General features: G+C 43.3%; 1 protein-coding gene across 3 annotated transcripts in view; it reads left to right on the forward strand.

Moving 5' to 3' along the window:
- Nucleotides 1-20,367, forward strand: part of LOC136879035 (carboxypeptidase E) — a 216,768-nt gene that overhangs the window by 126,302 nt on the left and 70,099 nt on the right. For all 3 annotated transcript variants that reach the window (XM_067152763.2, XM_068228931.1, XM_068228932.1), the window contains exon 3: nucleotides 3,195-3,391. In XM_067152763.2, coding sequence (XP_067008864.2) covers nucleotides 3,195-3,391 — 197 coding nt within the window. The remainder of the gene's footprint in view (nucleotides 1-3,194; nucleotides 3,392-20,367) is intronic.

Here is a 20,367-nt window from a genome sequence, read left to right on the forward strand (position 1 = left end):
AGTTCGCAGACTGGTTTGATCCCGTGCTAAACATTTCTACGTAACTGCTGCATCGTACATCTACTCTAATCTGCTTGTTCTACCAGTACCGTTCTTACCACCTACACTTCGCTCAAACGCCAACTGAACAAGTCTTGGGTGTCTTGAGATGTGTCCTATCATTCTCTCTTCTTCTAGTCAAATTTCGCCAATTCTTTCTCCTCATCAATTCGATTCAGTATTTCTTAATTTGTGATTCGATTTACCCATCTCACCTTCAGCATTCTTCTGTGACACCACATTTCAAAAGATTCTGTTCTGTTTCTTTGTAAGCTACTTATCGTTCGTGCAATGCCACGCTCCAGACGAAAGTATTCAAAAACATTTTTCTAATGCCTATATCAATGTTCGAAGTGAGCAAATTTATTTTCTTAAGAAAGGCCTTCCTTGCTTGTGCTACGCCGCATTTTATGTTCTCCTTACTTCTGCCATCGTTAGTTATGTTACTAAACAATAGTCGACTACTTCCTTTAAGACTTCTTTCTATTCTAATATTTCCCGTATCACCTGACTTCCTTACTTTTGTTTTGAATTTATTTATTTTCATCTTGTACTCTTTCTCCAAGATTGTGGCCATACCATTCAATAATTTCTCCAGATCTTCTGCAGACTCTGATAAAATAACAATATCATCGGCAAATCTCAGTTTTGATTTCCTCTCCTTGGATTGTGATTCCCTTTCCGAGTTATTCTTCGGTTTTCTTTACCGCATGTTCTTTATAAATATTTAAAAGGAGAGGGGACAAAGTGTAACCTTGCCTCACTCCTTTCTTGACTGCTGCGTCTTTTTCATATCCCTCGATTCTTATGACTGCAGACTAATTTTTGTAGGGATTGTAGGTAATTCTTCTTTCTCCGTATCTGGTCCGATCACCTTCAGAATAACAAATAGCTTGGTTCAACCAACATTATCGAATGCCTTGTTTTATATCTACGAATGCCCCTTCTTAATTCTGAATTCGATCCTGTAGATAAGTCATAAGTGTACCGGGGTTTTGTGGATCACAGATGAATGGGTCTATTTACTAAATGAAAGAATAACTTAAAACTTTAAAAAATAAAGGTTATATTTCGTTTCAAATCTGAAACTTTTCACTTAGTGGAATAACAAGGTTACAGGTACAAATAGCAGTTTGGAAACTACAAGTGCTGAGCTTCCAGCTCCAATTTACAAGTTTACAACATCGCAAATGTTGCGTTTAGTTGGATGAGGAGAGAATCTCCCAATTCAAGAGCACTTTGCTCCAAAGGTTACAAATACGGCCTACCAAAGGCCCCACTCAATATTACACAAAAACCAGAAATAGTTTACAATCTCTCCGAATTCTCTCGATTTCTTACAGCCTACTCAAACATTACACAAAATTCTTACAATTTCCGACCTCTCTAGGTCCAACCTACAATTTACAATTTTGTAGACAGGGGTATCTATTACCCAGACTACTGGGCCTTCGTGGAAAGAAGAACAGGTTAAATTACTGGCCCGAACACAAAATGTATGGAGGCGTACACTTGTGCTCCTAGAAAATTAAGTATAAAACTCTAATTGGGCTCGCGGCACGATGATAGAGGCTAATCCCAAGCTACTGAGGTGGCTAGAGTGAAAGGTTAATTTAATGCTTTACAGAAAGAGAAACAGTTACAAAATCGTAGTCATCTCGAGATAAATTGAAGGGGAACTTGAGACGGTAATGCCTTCTCTATCCCCAATTTACAGTTTAAGACTTTATGAAATTTTACATTACCAAGAAGTAATTTACATTTTAGAAATCAAACAGTTACATAGTTAAAGTTTAAAACCTTCCCCTCGGATAAGTTTGCGGAGACAGCTACAAAGATAGAAAACTGGTGGCCATTACCTGGGCTGCTGTACTGCCTGGCGAAGAATGAGGCGCCCCGCCTCCTGTCTTAACACACACTCAGTAAGTCGACGATCAATAAGACAAGGTAGCCTGAAAAAGCCGCAGCTTATATACCCGAGGGGCCGGTTCCAGAAGGCTCTGAACTAAATCCGGACACACCTCATTTTTATTGGATAGTTTTAAAAGTTAGAAGTAGTCTGTGATGGGCTGAAAAATAAATACAGATTTTTATTGGCGAGATTGGTGATGATGATGATGATGATGATGATGCTTGTTGTTTAAAGGGGCCTAACATCGAGGTCATCGGCCCCTATTGGCAAAATTCAAAAACTGGCGGGTTGAGAAGGAAGTGTTGCAAACCTTGAAATAACAAAATAAATGAACATGAATTTAGTTGAGAAAACATAAGAACACAAAACGTCTTTATATCACTAAAACCGGGCGAGTTGGCCGTGTGCGTAGAGGCGCGCGGCTGTGAGCTTGCATCCGGGAGATAGTAGGTTCGAATCCCACTATCGGCAGCCCTGAAGATGGTTTTCCGTGGTTTCCCATTTTCACACCAGGCAAATGCTGGGGCTGTACCTTAATTAAGGCCACGGCCGCTTCCTTCCAACTCCTAGGCCTTTCCCATCCCATCGTCGCCATAAGACCTATCTGTGTCGGAGCGACGTAAAGCCCCTAGCAAAAAAAAAAACAAAAAAAACAAACAAATATATCACTAAATTTTTTACTTTGCACCTCAGTTCTTTGTAATGGCATCTATAGAGAAAAGTCCAAACTTCTTGACGTACCTAAACCGAAACAAAACCAATGAGTCCAGTCAGTTTATGCAACTTCAAAATAACACGCTACTCTGTTATTTATGAGTGACACCTTCTGATTCCTGCAATAGCTGTTTCACGTTTTGTTTGATAGTGCCTTAGGGCGCTTCTTTTAAATGTGCGGGGTTGAGGTGTACCTCCCGGTACAGTAAGAATCTGCATTAAGGAGGACATTTGGCCTACAGTGCGTAATAGTTGAAGCTATACTTCATCGTACGAATTGCATTGAAAGTACCGTAACAGTACTGTGTCTGACGAACTGCCTGAGGCTGTGAACTTTTGATTTATTGCCAAAATGTTTCTCTATTTCGGAACGCCAATACCTAGGGTTTTTATATACAGTATGTAACATTAATAACTATACTTTGGGTACTTTCTAGCGATATTTGAGCTGATTTTTAGTGACTTGTAATCATTGTCTGTTGTGAGAAAGGATGGTTGTTCTTCTTAATCTGCATGTCACTGCTTACAGATCATCCCGAGTTCAAGTACATCGCCAACATGCACGGGAATGAAGTTCTGGGCCGTGAACTGCTCCTCAAGCTGGCCGATTATCTGTGCGAGCAGTTCCTAGTGGGCGATCCGGACATCGTGCGCCTGATCGAGCTGACTCGCATCCACCTGCTGCCTAGCATGAACCCCGACGGCTGGCAGGTTGCAACTGACTCGGTAAGTCCATTGTTACTAATAATGGCAGCATAACATGCAAAGAAGGCCTTTCAGAGGGAATGTGCACACTTCTAGCATTGATATGGGATTTAGAAAGACATTTTTGAAGACTTTCGTCTGGAGCGTAGCATTATGTGACAGTGAAACTTGGACGATAAGTAGCTCAGAAAGATAGATAATAGAAGATTTTGAAACGTGGTGTTACAGAAGAATGCTGAAGGTGAGATGGGTATCTTTAATCACGAATGAAGAGAAAGTGAATGGAACTGGAGAGATAACGATTTGACGAAAATGACCAGAAGACAGAATGATCTGAAAAATCTGAAGACACCGAGGACTTGTTCAGTTGTTTGAATGATGTGTAGGCTGTAAAAACGGCAGAGGTATGCCAACGTATAACCATGACAAACGGTTTAGAATAGATATAGGATATAGCAGTCGCGTAGAAATTAAAAGGTTAGCACAGGGTAGAGTGGCTAGAGATGTCCATCAAACCAGTCTCCAAACAAAAACAGTATCATCAGAGGAGTGCTCACTGACTTCCTGTCTTCAGAAATATTTAGCCTCAGTTCGTAGAGCACAAGTGAAAATGAAAATCCACAGCCTGTTGAGTAATTCGACCGGGTCAGGAGTGCCGGCTGTTGAAGCCTGTCGCACCCCTGGGACAATGATTAATGAATGACAAATGAAATGAAGTGATATTAAAGTGTTGCTGGAATAAAAGATTATGGGAAGAACTGGAGTACCCGGAGAAAAACATATCCCGCCTCCGCTTTGTCCAGCACAAATCTCACATGGAGTGACCGGGATTTGAACCACGGAACCCAGCGGTGAGAGGCCTACGCGCTGCCACCTGAACTACGGAGGCTCCCAGAGTACAAGTACTGTTGAGAAAATATTCAAAGATGAACAACAATCATGACTTATCCATTCATTCCAGTGTTCCTTATCTCCAGAGAAACAGACCTAAATCTACGTCATTCTTCAATCACCCATGCACAGAAGCTGTCAGAAAGTAATTTTAACCCCAGTTCCCAATAGAAGGATAAGTGAAGCTCAAGGACAAAGAACATACCCAGTCTCTGCTTCATCAAAGGATTTCATTAGCCTCAGAACAACTTAGTCTGCTTAATGGGATGACGTCTGCGCTGCAGCTCTGTTCTAGTGGGGTAAAAGATCCAATACCCCAGCACATTGTAGCGACCGTTCTGACTTTCCGGAGGTAAACAGAGGCACTGGACCGGATATTAATATATAACTGTTAACAACGTTCTCCTGTCTCTTTTTAATTTTTATTTTGAATGTAGTAGTCATACGACAAATACGCCAATTGACATTTCATTAATCCTTTCAGTTAGGAGTTTAATTCGCCTTTACGTCCTAGTTCAGTTTATTTCTGGGTATGTTGATAAGAGACCAATAATTGATTGCTTAATGTTTACAACTACTACAAACAAAAGCATGATTCGCTTTTTTCTCTCTTACCAGAATACCAGACAACTGTGTCGTTCATTCATTCCCTATAAACCTATATTCACTAACTTCATAAAAGTCTCTTATATCTCTCTCTAAAACACATAACATAGAATAGGCCTATTCCGTTGGAAGGGGCGGTAAAGGCGTGCTTGGTTCGCCTGGAAGGACATGGGTTCAATTCCCCTTCAGAAAGTCGTAATCAAGTTTAAGAAACGAGATTTCCACTTCCCGAGGTGCACATGGCCCTGAGGTTCACTCAGCCTACACAAAGATTCAGTACGAGGTTAATTCCTGGGGGCAAAGGCGACTGGGCGTAGAGCAAACAATTGTACGCTTCAAATCCCGTTACAAATATTCATTTTATTATTATTATTAATTATTATTGTAACATTATTTGATTCACTTTTATAATCTGATTTCGCTATGTATTGACTAATTATCGTTTGCTTCATCATATTTAATTTATTATGTACATATATGTGTATGTATGTTAGCATTAAAATAATGTAGAGTGAGAGTTGCTGCCTAATATCAGATATGGATATATTTTGTGAAACCTTAAGACATTGCAACATATGGTGTAATACTGTTACAACCGAGCTCGATAGCTGCAGTCGCTTAAGTGCGGCCAGTATCCAGTATTCGGGAGATAGGTGGTTCGAACCCCACTGTCGGCAGCCCTGAAGATGGTTTTCCGTGGTTTCCCATTTTCACACCAGGCAAATGCTGGGGCTGTACCTTAAGGCCACGGCCGCTTCCTTCCCAGTCCTAGCCCTTTCCTATCCCATCGTCGCCATAAGATCTATCTGTGTCGGTGCGACGTAAAGCCAATAGCAAAACAAAAAATACTGTTACAGTAACTGTCAAGTCATCGCTCTGTCATTGTATGCATTTAGAGTATGAGATAATTTAGTGTGTTTCTACTTTGCCTGAGGCTATTTTATCACAGTCTGTAACACTTGAGAGCGGGGTGGGAGTAACGTCATGGGCTGTTTTAGAGATGACATGGGTGTTATACAATGCGACAATTAGTATCTATATATACAGGGTGTTAGGTGTATACGTGCAGATATTTATTGTAGCAATAGAGAACGATGTGACGAACCACTATATATCAAACTTTTAGTAATCCTCGGAAGTTATTTTCGAGAGCAAAGGGGTACGATGTTTTTAGAATAGGTAGTATGCCTTGTTCTTGTGAATGAATAGCTTTCCTTTGATAACAGGCAAGTCACGCGTCATCCCTGCCAAACTGGTTTCTGTTCTGTTTATGTTTAAGAGCAAATGGACTACTGTGACAGCTGAGCGCTCCCTATTCAATGCCACGAGATGTTACGTAATATACTTGCCAAACTGGTTTTATGTTTACGAGCAACTGACCTACGGTAACAGCTGAAGGCTACCAGTCTACAACATGTTACGTTACATTATCGCCAGACTGGTTTGATGTTGTTAGTATTTAGTTTCCGTCTTAGGGGTTTCAGACAACACTAGTTATCGGTTTCGGACCCTGGAGATGTATTGAATTCTCAGCGTTAATACTGGTTCATTTGCTGTTACGTCCTTTAGGGGATAGGGATATCTGTGGTCGTCAGCCCTGTGGTCTAGTGAGTATGGAAATGACCTGAAAACCTGTGTCGGTGCGCGACCTGTACGAGCGTGTGATATAATTATTGGTTGGGATACGCACGCCGGGACGTGAAATGCGGTACGATCGCCGTTGTGCATTGCGTAAAGGTAGAAGAAGGAAGACAGTTCCTTGCGCCAACGAACAAATGCATGGCATAGGATATCCATATGAGTAGAATCAGAATTGAATTATCGAAGCACATCGAACGTTTTGTTTCAAACGAAAAATGGACATATTATACAACTAAGTAAATTAAACGTACCTACATTTCGTGCTTCCTGCCTGGTTGAGTGGCTAAAACGGTTGAGGTGCCAGCCTTTTGACTCCAACTTCGCATGTTCGAACCTGGCCCCGTGCAGTGGTATTTGAAGATGCTCAAATACGTCAGCCTCGTGTCGGTACATTTACTGGTACACCGAGCTCGATAGCTGCAGTCGCTTAAGTGCTACCAGTATCCAGTATTCGGGAGATAGTGGGTTCGTACCCCACTGTCGGTAGCCCTGAAGATGGTTTTCCGTGGTTTCCCATTTTCACACGAGGCAAATGCTGGGGCTGTACCTTAATTAAGGCCATGGTTGCTTCCTTCCCACTCCTAACCCTTACCTGCCCCGTCATCGCTATAATACCTATCTGTGTCGGCGCGACGTAAAGCAACTTGTCATTCGAGCCAAGACACCACTGTGGTTCAGAATATCCTCTGGTGCTTAAACATACGTTCACGGAGGTCATCCGAAGTGGTTACCTCAGTTCGGTATACTTTGTTTCTCATGTCCCCCCAGGCATAACAATCCACTGGAATAAGGGCTGGCCAATTGATAGTTCCACATCGTCCTGTCTACCGTTGAGGAAATGTCTGCACCATCGTGTAAAATCCACGTGGTTCGGCGTAGTCAAAGCGACACTTCCTCTGAAAGCTCCAGTAACGTACTGTATCTACTGTACAGGAGCAAGATAACATTAATAAAAAAATGTAACCGACCTCCAACTACACCCATCCTGATATTAATTAGAACCGGTGCTGGGAACTGCCTTGTCCTATTGAATGGGGATATTCCACAGCTCATGAGTGGGATATAGTGGGTTCCAACCCCTCTGTCGGCAGCCCTAAAGGTGGTTTACCGTGGTTTTCCATGTTCACACCAGGCAAATGCTGGGGCTGTAACGTCATGAATGCCACGATCGCTTCCTTTCCGATACTAGCCCTTTCCCGTCCCATCGTCACCATAAGGAAAGCTACACCGATCAAATTTATGCAAGTAAGGTGATTGGTACCGGTCTGAGTGTCTGAGACCGTTGAGGTCCTTATCTTCCGATCTCCAACTTGACAGGTTCAATCTTGGCTCAGTCTGATGATATTTGATGGGGCACACATACGTCAGTCTCGTGTCGTAGAAATACTGGCACGTAAATGAACTCCTGCGATATGAAATTTCGTCACCTCAGCGTCTCAGAAAACGGTATAAATAGTATGTGGGACGTAAAGCAAAATAACGCTAATAAAAAGACGATTGGTCAAAGAGACAGACTTCTCACTGCATCCATCCAGATATTGAGAGCCGGTGCTAGAGGTTGCCTTGGTATACTAAATATTAAACACTCCTTCTATAAAAATTGCCTTATGTGTCACTAATACACTTGTCAGAAATTATGGATTGAGTGCTTGATCAATTAACCAGCGGCAGAAATCCACTCTTAAATCATCACCGAGCTTGATAGTAGCAGTCGCCAAAGTTCGAACAGTATCCAATATTCGGGATGTACTGGCTTCGAATCCCTCTGTCGGCAACTTTAAAGATGATTTTCCGTGGTTTTTCATGTTCACACCAGGCAAATGCTAGGGCTGTACCTTAATTAAGACCACGGTTGCTTCCTTCCCGATCCTAGTCCTTAGTTATATCTGTCGCCATAAAACCTATCTGTGTCGGTGCGACGCACCGATACAGATAGGTCTTATATGACGATGGGATAGCGAAGGCCTAGGAGTTGGAAGGAGGCGGCCGTGGCCTTAATTTAGGCACAGCCCTAGCATTTGCCTGTTGTGAAAATGGGAAACCACGGAAAACCATCTTCTGGGCTGCCGACAGTGGGAATCGAACCCATTATCTCCGGGATGCAAGCTCTCAGCCCAGCGTCTCTAACCGCACGGCCAACTCGCCCGGTAATAATAATAATAATAATAATAATAATAATAATAATAATAATAATAATAATAATAATAATATTTTTTGCTGCCGGGCAGAGTGGCTCAGACGGTTGAGGCGCTGGCCTTCTGACCCCAACTTGGCAGGCTCGATCTTGGCTCAGTCCGATGGTATTCGAAGATGCTCAAATAAGTCAGCCTCGTGTCAGTAGATTTACTGGCGCGTAGAAAGAACTCCTGCGAGACTAAATTACAGCACCTCAGCGCCTCCAGAAACAGTAAGAGTAGTTAGTGGGACGTAAAGGGGCCCATTCACAGTCGAGCGGGTTGGCGAGCCCGTTCGTGACCTTGGTCGCACTGACCGGCTCGAAGGTGTATGGGGGATTGTTGAGGGTTGGGCTCGAGGTTGGGTCCGTGTTGGCGGTTCGACTGCTAAACCAGCGAACCCGACCGGTTCGCCAACCCGTCAGTGTGTGTATGGCCACTACCTGACCGGCTCACTGTGGTTTCGTCTGTAGCTTAATTTGGTTTCTGTGTGAGTTAATTAGGCCTACCTCAAATAACAATGACTTTTGGGAAGAATAAGCAGTTCCGGGAAGAATTTATTGAAATGTACCGGACGAGTCCTGGAGCTTTCCCATCCTTGCGTCACGCAATGCCTTCCGTGTGTTAGGGCGACACTGGAACACTAATAATAATAATAACGGTGCCGCTTCCGTACCCGGTGTGCAGACTTAGGGATGATTGAAATCATATAAAAATGATATGAAACGGTACCTGAAGTAGCAGAAAGGAGAGATCCTTCCTTTATGCTTGCTAGAAACCCACCATCCCGCCCCAAAAAGTATTCTTACTTATATAGAAGAATTAAAACTGAGGCTGTGTAAATCAGGTGATTGCGACCATGTGCTGTGTTCCTATTGGCCGGCCAATGTTCGCGATGTGTTCCTATTCGCCGGACAAGCTTCCTAATGTCTCTGGCAGAGCTCGCACCGTGTGCAAGTACAGGGCTGCCATGTTTGTTGAAATTAAGAGAACCAAGAATTTCAGAGTTCACCGCCAATTTCGAAGTTTGGTAAAAGTAAGAAAACTGCGACTGGCTAAAAATAAGAAAACCGCCACTTTACTAGTGTCATGGCGTGTGCTGGATGTGAGTGTTCTATCCGCGACATTATAACCTTGTGTTGTGACGAAGTAAAATTCACGGATTTTATAATAAGTCACGGCATAATAAAAAGAGCTATTCCCTGTGGAGTCTGTGGTAGGGATCGAGAAGTGAAGGTATCTGGAAGCCGGTATTTTTTCTCGTGTGAGAAACGCACGTGTCGGTTCAAACAGTCTGCGAAGACGGGTACATTTATAGAGGCACACCTTTCTCCGCAGAAAGTTATAACATTCGTTGCTTACTGGCTACTGGGAAATAGACCCCACTACTCATTAATTGAGTCTGAGCTCAAAGTGAGTTCCGAAACAGTGTCAGATTGGTCCTCGTACTGTAGGGAAGTTTGTGAAGATTGGGCCATTCGACATTCTACACGACTTGGAGGGGTAGGTGTAGTTGTCGAGATAGACGAGGCCAAGTTTGGCAAAAGAAAGTACAACCGCGGACGTCGTGTGGAAGATCAGTGGGTTTTCGGTGGGGTTGAACGCGAAAATAATAAGAAATTTTTCGTTGTGCCTGTGGAATCTCGCGACAGCGCTACACTACTCGCCATTATTAAAGACTACATCTTGCCCGGAACTACTATAATCTCCGACTGCTGGAGAGCCTACAACTGCCTCCAGGACGAGGGATTTCTCCACCTGAAAGTGAACCATTCAGTGGAATTTGTGGACACGGAGAAGAGCGAACACGTCCACGCCTTGAATGAGGAACGTCTCGCGGGGGAAGAACTCGTAGTGCATACAAACACCATTGAGAGGAAGTGGAGGAACATTAGAGAATCCCTACCTGTTTCTGGACGGAAGAAAGAGCATTTCCTTGGCTACCTATCGGAACATCTATTTAAATACTCCTTCCCTCGCGGAGAACGAATCCACGAATTTCTTCTCGCAGCGAGCACGCTCTATCCCCCACGTTAAGGTAAGTCATTGTCTATTAATTCAAGTGCTGAATACTGTGTTGCATAGAATGCGCTGCTACCCTAACCTATCCAGGCCACTTGTTTTGTCACTAACCTACCCTAACCTATCCAGACCAATGGAGGTGTCACGCAGGATACTAGAGGCCTAAGGTCCGCTCCGCGGCTTCTAACCTGGGGGCTTACGCCCCCAGACCCCCTTTGTTGTCACGCGGGATACTAGAGGCCTAAAGCTACTCGTCCACGATGCAACTAAAATGGCATGCAACTTCGATTTGAGCACGAAAAGTTGAGTGGCTTCGTGTAAACAGTCATGCAATTCGAAAAGTTGCACGCGCCACTCGAATTCTGCGCAACTTCCAAGTTGCGTGCAAAGTCAAAAGTGGCATCGTGTACACAGCGGAAGAGAGGAAGTTGCGCCATCTGAAAGTGGCATGAAAAGTTTAGATCATTTTTGTGGCGCAACTTTCTCACATGGCCGTCTGCTGTGACATTATACTGATGTTTGAGAGGTTCACACTCGGGAATAAATTAACGTAAGTACGTACCTGTATATCCTTTATTGTAAATGAAATATAACATGCCTCAAAAGAGATACCCATCTTAGTAATAATTGCATAATTTACGTAAGTTCATTTACAGGTTACAATGTCTCAGAACAATAAATGAACGAGGGAGATAACGAGAAAACTGATATATTTAGTTGAAACTCAAGAATGTTTATGGAAAGTTGAAGCAACGGACTACATAAACAAAAACGGCAGAGAGCGTTCATCACGATGTAAATAGCATCACAAACTTCAGATATTTCACGTGAAATAGAGCATGTCGGTATCAATGATTGATAACTGTCACCTGTAACAAAACAAAATGTAGGAAATTACAATAAGGTAAAAGAAATGATTCCTTATGTGTACTGTATAAAATCCATATTTTTAAAAAATCGGCTTACCTGTTGCTAAATATCTCAATGTCAACACAAGGCGTTCCGTTGGTGATATTCATTTTCTCATTAGCGTGTCTTTCTTTTGTATCAACCGCGCTGCTCTCCTCAGATGATATTCAAAATCAGTCGCTGACTTTCGCAGGATATTCTTGCAGAAGACTTCGTCTCCCATGTACAATTCCTGTAGCAAGTTATTAACAACACAATGTTCACGACCTAAAATCCGTTCCGTCATCCAACATTTCGGTTTCGCTCTTTCTCGTCTTTATTTTCATCGCCATAATAAAATCAGCGATAAGCAAGCCGCCGATAACACCTCGCCAGAAGACATGCTTGCTATAATCAACACTCACATCCGCTAGAACAGCTGACTAGGAAAGTTGCATGCGAGAAAACTTGCGCCACTTAAATAGCGTGGTGTAAACACTCGGTGCAACATTTCCTTGGGCGCGCAAGTTTTCGTGTTGCGCAATAAGAAAAAAGGCAAACTTGCGTGCTGTGTGTAAACGGTGCTTGCCATTTTTCTTGCGCAGCACAAAAGTGGCATGCAAGTTTTGTTGCATCGTGGACGAGTACCTTAAGTGCCGCTCCGCGGCTTCTAACCTGGGGCTTACGCCCCCAGACCCCCTTTGCTTTCCACCAGGCCAATGGTCTAACCAATCCAGTCCAATGGTCTTGTCAGTAACAATGCATAAGTTGGCAAGCCTGCTTAGTGTTGCGTGACGTCGCCCGAGTCGCGCCATGTTGGATCTCTAACCTGACTTTCGCACACCGGGTACGGAAGTTTTACCATAATAACAATAACAACAATAATAATAGTAATAATAGTAATTTGAAGAAGAAGAATCCATGGTCTCCCAATACTCTCGTACAAATATTATTAGCCTATAGACCATTGTGCTATGACATATATGACTCTCGCGCCTCTACACTTAAATTGTTTTTTTTTTTTTGCTAGGGGCTTTACGTCGCGCCGACACAGATAGGTCTTATGGCGACGATGGGATAGGAAAGGCATAAGAGTTGGAAGGAAGCGGCCGTGGCCTTAATTAAGGTACAGCCCCAGCATTTGCCTGTTTTTTTAAATTTGGCGTATGATGACTAATGACAACCCATAAACTATTTACACAACCAGTGAAAGATGAGTACAAAGTAAATACAAATTATCATATCTACACAGTCAAAGAAAGCAATTTACAAAGTTTGAAAGTACAAGAAGAAAACACAATATATTTACATCGCTATCCACCTATCAACTCTGACAGTTCATATATACACACTGAGTGCGAGTGATGTACATGTCACTAAATGTGAATGTCCAAACCCGCCACCCACTTCACTGCTTCGGGTGTTGCTGTGTTGAGGTCTTCCATGGTGCCAGTGAAAGCACGGAGTGGACATTCCTGCACTACATGTTTCATTGTTTGTCGAACCTCCCCACAATCACAGTATGGAGAAACTGACCAGCCCCAGGTGTGTAAAGTAGATGCTGTTCTACCTACTCCACATCTCATGCGGTTTAGTCTTACTCCAGGTGCAACGTGGCAGATCAAAGCCTGCCAGCTTTGTGGATGGGTTATTAATATCCACTATTGCCCGAGCTGGGGATAAAGACCACTCTGTTAACCATTTAGAGGTGGGGTTGAATTCACTAGATGTTATCTTCACGGCTGTCTTCCAAGCAGGCTGGCGAGACTTCAGGCGTGTGCATTTCTGTCTGATATCCTCATGAACAGGTAGACGTTCATTCTTTAGCATTCTGGTCCATAGCTGAAAAAGGGCCTTCTGTCTCCTGATATGTGGAGGTAGTATATTGCTGAGAACCGGTAACCATTGGGTCGGTGTAGCACGAAGTGTACCAGTTATGATTCGCATGGTTTGACGAAGTTGTGAATCTACTAGCTGTGTGTGAGCACTGTTAAGCCAAACACCAGAGCAGTATTCTGCTGCAGAATAGACTAAGGCCAGAGATGTTGTCCTTAATGTGTTTCCACCCGCTCCCCAGGAAGTTCCAGCCAATCGTTGGAGAATGTTATTACGACTTTTTAGTTTGTTGGCGGTTTTCTGCAGATGATTTTTGTACGTAAGAGACCTGTCCAATGTTACTCCTAAGTAACTGGGATTGGCACAATATTGTAGTTCATGGCCCTTGAAGAATACCCTTGGATGGTGGTTTGCTTCTGCGTTGTTCAGATGGAATGTAGATGTCACTGTTTTCTGTGGATTGGGATGAAGGTACCATCTTTGAAAGTAGTCATCCAACAGTTCAAGGTCTCGGTTAAGAACTATTTCAACTTCTGCGAAGTTGGGTCGTTGAATTGTAAGGCAAATATCGTCCGCATATATGAATTTTCGGGACACTGTTTCAGGCAGGTCGTGGATGTATAAGTTGAAGAGAGTAGGAGATAGAACCGACCCTTGAGGCAGACCATTGTTGACTTTGTGGAATTTGCTTCTGTTGTGTTCTGAATGAACTTGAAATAGTCGGTTGCTTAACATTCTGTCAATTAGTGTAGTAATTTTTAAGCAAGGAACAGCTTTAATCAGTTTAAGCATAAGACCTTCCCTCCAGACTGTGTTATATGCAGAGAACCGACCCTTGAGGCAGACCATTGTTGACTTTGTGGAATTTGCTTCTGTTGTGTTCTGAATGAACTTGAAATAGTCGGTTGCTTAACATTCTGTCAATTAGTGTAGTAATTTTTAAGCAAGGAACAGCTTTAATCAGTTTAAGCATAAGACCTTCCCTCCAGACCGTGTCATATGCAGCTGTAAGATCTAAGAAGACAGAGACGCTTTTCAATTTCTTCTCAAAACCAACCTCCAGATGTGTGGTCAAGGACAGTACTTGGTCACTGCAGTCACGGCTGGGACGAAATCCTGCTTGTTCAACTGGAAGGAATTCTTCGATGGCAGGTGCTATTCGGTTTAGTATCAGTCTTTCTAATAACTTGTAGGTGACGCAGAGTAGAGCTATAGGTCGATAGCTTTGTGGGAGAGTTGGATCTTTTCCTGGTTTCAGAAGGGCAACAATTTTTGACTTCTTGAAGATTGGGGGAAGTCTTCCTGACTGAAGTATGGAGCTGAAGAATGCAGCAAGCCATCTTCTTGTAGCTGGACCACAGTTTTTTAGTAGTTCTGGGTAGATTCCATCTAGTCCTGCAGCTTTGCCATTTCGGAGTGATTTTAATCCCTCATCGACCTCTTGTGATGTGAAAGGTTGTGAATAGGTTGCGTTCGGTTGTGTTTCTCGTTTTGCCCGTTTAAGCTCAGTTTTAACCCATTTCGTGGTCAGTTTATTCCTTGTTGTTTTAGAGGTGGAAACGAGGTGATTTGCTATTGCTTCTACCTTGATTGGGGAATGTTGCTTTGGTGGTATGGATGTGGAATCTAATTTCCGAATAAGTAAACATGCTTTTCTGCTGGAATGGGTGAAATTCATGTCTTTTAAAGTCTTCACCCACTTCTCTTTTCTAGCAAGATCAAGTGATTGTAGTAAATCTGTTGCTTTCTCGTGACTGCTATTTTCTTTAAATTCCTTACTCAGTCTGCTGGACTCTTCACTCCATCCCGGTATATAGTCTTTACGGAATCCTCTAGGAATATAGGTTTTTGCTGCTGATTTTATTAAGCCAACAAACCTCATGCAGTTCTCTGGGATAGGTTTAATCCATCTGATGTTGGCATCAGTAGACTTGGCATAAGCAACCCAGTCTGCTTTCTGAAAGTTCCAGCGAGGTCTGGGTGTAGATTGTATAACTGGGATCTGAATTCCTATTTGGTAGATTATGGGTCTGTGCTGGCTGTGCGGGAAGTTATTGAGCACTTGTCTCCTAACACGGCAAGATGGTAACATAAAACTGTGCGGACACCAGGCAAATGCTGGGGCTGTACCTTAATTAAGGCCACGGCCGCTTCCTTCCAACTCCTAGGCCTTTCCTATCCCATCGTCGCCATAAGACCTATCTGTGTCGGTGCGACGTAAAGCCCCTAGCAAAAAAAAAAAAAAACTGTGCGAGACAAAGCAAAGGTCTGGTGTGTAGTCACATTTCCAACGGCCAGAGTGAAACGTTCCCTTATCTTTGGGGTCATATATCAGTGCAAGGTTGTTTACTTCTGCCCATTCTGAGACCTTAGTTCCATTTTCATCATCTCGCTTATAGCCCCAAGATGTGTGGTGGCTGTTGAAATCTCCAAGGATGATGTTATTATGAGAGGGTATTATGGGAATGGGATCAGGCCATATTTCATTGGGTGGCTTGTAAATATTCGTTACCATGATGTCTTCTATTTGTACTGAGGTGGAGAAATAGGTTGGATGATCGCTTACTGGTAGGGTACTGTAGTTGCAAATGTTATTTCGAATGTAAGTAGCAATTCCGTATTGAGCATGGTCGTGAGCTGCTATCATTTTAAATCCTGGTATCTTTCCCCTTGCCAATAACTGTTCAGTGTTCTCTGTATGTGTTTCCTGTAGTACAACAATGTCAACTGAGTGCTTCTGTAAAATGCTTGATAAATACTCATTCTTGGCTCTACTAATGCCTTCGATGTTAAACTGGCAGATGTTGATCTGTGGGCCGATCTTCCGTGTTTGAAATTCATAGTCCTTAGAAGGACTGTTCGACGAATATAGGTTATCATGACCGAGAGGTCGTTTATGACAGTTCGGTCTCATCTTGATCGTAGTTGCTCGCTTAGCACCACCCGGGGGACACGTGCAGGGTAATGGTAGGTAATACCTGCGGACGTGAGCAACAGTATTTGCCTGGTGTGAAAATGGGAAACTACGGAAAACCATTTTCAGGGCTGCCGATAGTGGGATTCGAACCTACTATCTCCCGGATGCAAGCTCACAGCCGCGCGCCTCTACGCGCACGGCCAACTCGCCTGGTACTTAACTTGTTAATACTGTAAGTATGTATCATACATTACTACAGCAGTGGAATTTTCTGTATTTCATAATTAGTAGTGAATTAACATTTCCCAAACTAATCACTTTCAAAAGAATATTACGTTTGTTTTATAAAAACGATCTTATAATACATCACAATCAAAATTGTGTAGGCCCACTTACGTGCAAATATTCCGACTGCAACGTATCGAAGATTGCCCAACACGTCTCAGGAATGATTTTTCCAAGTAGCTGAGGAGATATTACACTGCTAAATTTCAGGTCTTCATAATTTTTCCCTGTCGCTAGAAATCGCAATGTTACAATTAACCTCTCTTCAGCACAGATGGTATCTCTCATGTGTGTCTCCTGTTTCTCTATGTTTGGCCGAATCAACTCCAACAATTTTTCGCAAAAACTGTCGCTATCCATATGCAGACAGTTCTTATAATCTGCAGGTTATTGTACGCACAGAGTTCTTAATAGGCTAACGTGTGAAAATCCTAGTTTATCTCTCAACCATTCCTTCATTCACACACACATTTCTTCTTCTTTACTTCATCATTGGACAAATTCTGCAACAGCTACAGCCACTTTGGAAGTTTTCGTTGGGCCATAACAAAAACTTTATTTTTTGCTAGTGGCTTTACGTCGCACCGACACAGATAGGTCTTATGGCGACGATGGGATAGGAAAGGCCTAGGAGTTGGAAGGAAGCGGCCGTGGCCTTAATTAAGGTACAGTCCCAGCATTTGCCTCGTGTGAAAATGGAAAACCAAGGGAAAACCATCTTCAGGGCTGCCGACAGTGGGATTCGAACCCACTTTCTCTATAACAAAACTAGGCAATGCACATACTATTTGCAATACAGACTGGCGGACTGGTCCGCCAACGGGTTCGCCAGTGTATGGTAACCGTCGAGCCAGTCGGGTTCGGGGTGTGGATTTTATACATGGATGGGCTCGCCAACCGGCTCGACTGTGAATGGGCCCCTTAAAGCAAATAACATTACCGGTATTATCAGGTCATTAGGAGCTGAAAGGCAGGGACGAAAATAGTAAAATATGCGTGGTGTAGGAGGAAACAAGATTAAATGTACTTCACCCGTGCCTACATCGCTCGCAGTAGTTTACTACAGGATAGCATGCGTAAGACCAGAACCAGGTCTCTTTGCGATGAGTCAGGTGTATCTTCGTATTGTAACAAAGTGTGACAAACAGGTTTTGTGTATAAACATCAAACATGCACACCAACAGACACACACACGCAATGTACCCAAAGCAGTACAGTGCAGAATGAAGAACTGCCATGCTGTGTTCAAGGTCAATATCTAGCGTTTTAACAAGCACGTCTTCCGTGTGTTGTGTTCAGCTTGCGCCACGTACAAGGCAATCGCGAACTGAAACTCTAGATTTATAATTTTTGTTACCGGTACTTCAATTTTTCTGCTCGGATTTATGAGAATATCGAACTATCGAGACTCAAAATACTACATCGATTGAGAAATGAACTCCCAACTCAATACGCTGCAGAAATGGTGTAACATCTGACATACCAATGTGAAACACGTAGCAATTGTTCAAGTGACCTCCCTAGACTACTGTGCAGGCTTCACTTCTCCGTACCCGGCGAGATGGCCATGCGGTTAGGAGCGCACAGCTGTGAGCTCGCATCCGGGAGATTGGGGCTTCGAACCCCAATGTCGGCAGCCCTGAAGATGGTTTTCCGTGGTTTCCCAAGTTCACACCAGGCATTGTGGGGGTTGAACCTTAATTAAGGCCACGACCCCTTTCTTACCATTCCTAGGCCTTTCTTGTCCGATTGTCGCCATAAGACCTCTCTGTGTTGGTGCGACGTAAAGCAACTAACAAAAGAAAATCACTTCTCCGAATCCAGTCTTCCGTAATATCCATTGGAGATCTGGCGGGCCAATTGATGGGTCCATGTCGTCCTATTCGCCATAGACCAAAGGACTGATCCAAATGATCACGCAGTAAGCGGCTTATATCAGGTGGTGGACCATCGTGTAAAAACCACATGTTTCGGCGTAGTCGAAACGGAGCATCCTCTGAAAGCTCTAATAACGTACCTATGAGGAACTCCAGGTAAGATACCCCTATGAACTGTGCAGGTAAGATGATGATAATAATGTCATTGGCTTTACGTCCCACTAACTACTTTTCACGGTTTTCGGAGACGCGGATTTGCAGGAATTTAGTACGATAGGAGTTCTTCACGTACCAGTAAATCTACTGACACAAGGCTGACGTATTTGAGCACCTTGTCAAGACTGGACTCAGAAGGCCAGTGCCTCAACCGTCTGAGCCACTCAGCCCGGCAAGATGATTGGTGCAGCACTGCGTAAAGTGCTGGCCTTCTGAACCCAACTTGGGAGGCTTGGTCTTGGCTCAGTCCGGTGGTATTTGAAGGTGCTCAAATACGTCAGTCTCGTGTCTGTAGATTTATTTGCATTAAAAAATACTGCGATAAAAAATTCTGGCATTTCAGCGTCTCCGAAAACCGTGAAAATTAGTTAGTGGAACGTGAAAATATTATTATTATTATTATTATTATTATTATTATTATTATTATTATTATTATTATTATTATTAGTAGTAGTAGTAGTAATATTATTTTTACGGAAGTTCTAATTAAACGGGTCCATTACAGTCATCATTTTACCTATCGGTACTTACTGTTCAGTAATAAGCCTTCCGTCCGCCTCTGTGGTGCAGTGGTTAGTGTGATTAGCTGCCACCCCCGAAGCTCGGGTTCGATTTCCAGCTCTGACAAGAAATTTGAAAAGTGGTACGAGGGCTGGAACGGGGTCCACTTAGCCTCGGGAGGTCAAATGAGTAGAGGTGGTCCGATTCCCACCTCAGCCATCCTGAAAGTTGTTTCCCGTAGTTCCCCCCTTCTCCAGGCAAATGCCGGGATGGTACCTAACTTAAGGCCACGGCCGCTTCCTTCCCTCTTCCTTGTCTATCCTTTCCAATCTTACCATACCCCCGCAAGGCCCCTGTTCAGCATAGCAGGTGAGGCCGCCTGGGTGAAGTACTGGTCATTCTCCCCAGTTGTATCCCCGATCCAATGTCTCACGCTCCAGGACACTACCCTTGAGGCGGTAGAGGTGGGATCCCTTGCTGAGTCCCATGAAAAACCAACCCTGGAGGGTAAACAGATTACGAAAAAGAAGAATAAGCCTTCTATTAGAAATGCCCGGCGGCAATTCCACAGCAGGTCTTTTTCCTTCGAGCAATGTTCACGATGGATGCAACTACGGTTTTTGAAATTTGTCTCATTAATAACAATTTCACTGAATACTTATAGCCTTTTCTTTCAGTGTCCACCGTCCTTTCAATGACCTTAAAAGTTTATGAATAAGCATAGACAACCCGCATTGTCTATTGTCAGAAATTCATCGTAGACTGTCGCAATAACAGCACAGAAATGTTGCGCCCATATTTCATTTACTTATTAACCATTTCCTTTCATTTTGTCAGCTTGGATCACTGAGTAATGCCATTGACGTCTTAAAAATCGCACACAAATACACAACACTTGATTCGCACGTATGTGCTTGTACGGATCTTCGACGTCACTGTAAGGATTCTGTGTACTTTTCACACAGAGTACCCTACACCGGTTTTCGAGTACAGCAAGTGACCTGGCACGTGAGTCATCCTCTTCTACTTGCCAAGCCTTTAGGGGAAGTGCACAACAACATGTGTTGGCCTGCGATAAGAAACAGGTTCAACAAGCCCTATACTCGGCTACTGTACTTCCGTTACGCGTGGACAGAATGACAT

The sequence above is a fragment of the Anabrus simplex genome, chromosome 8 (assembly GCF_040414725.1).
Source record: "Anabrus simplex isolate iqAnaSimp1 chromosome 8, ASM4041472v1, whole genome shotgun sequence".
Taxonomy (NCBI): domain Eukaryota; kingdom Metazoa; phylum Arthropoda; class Insecta; order Orthoptera; family Tettigoniidae; genus Anabrus; species Anabrus simplex.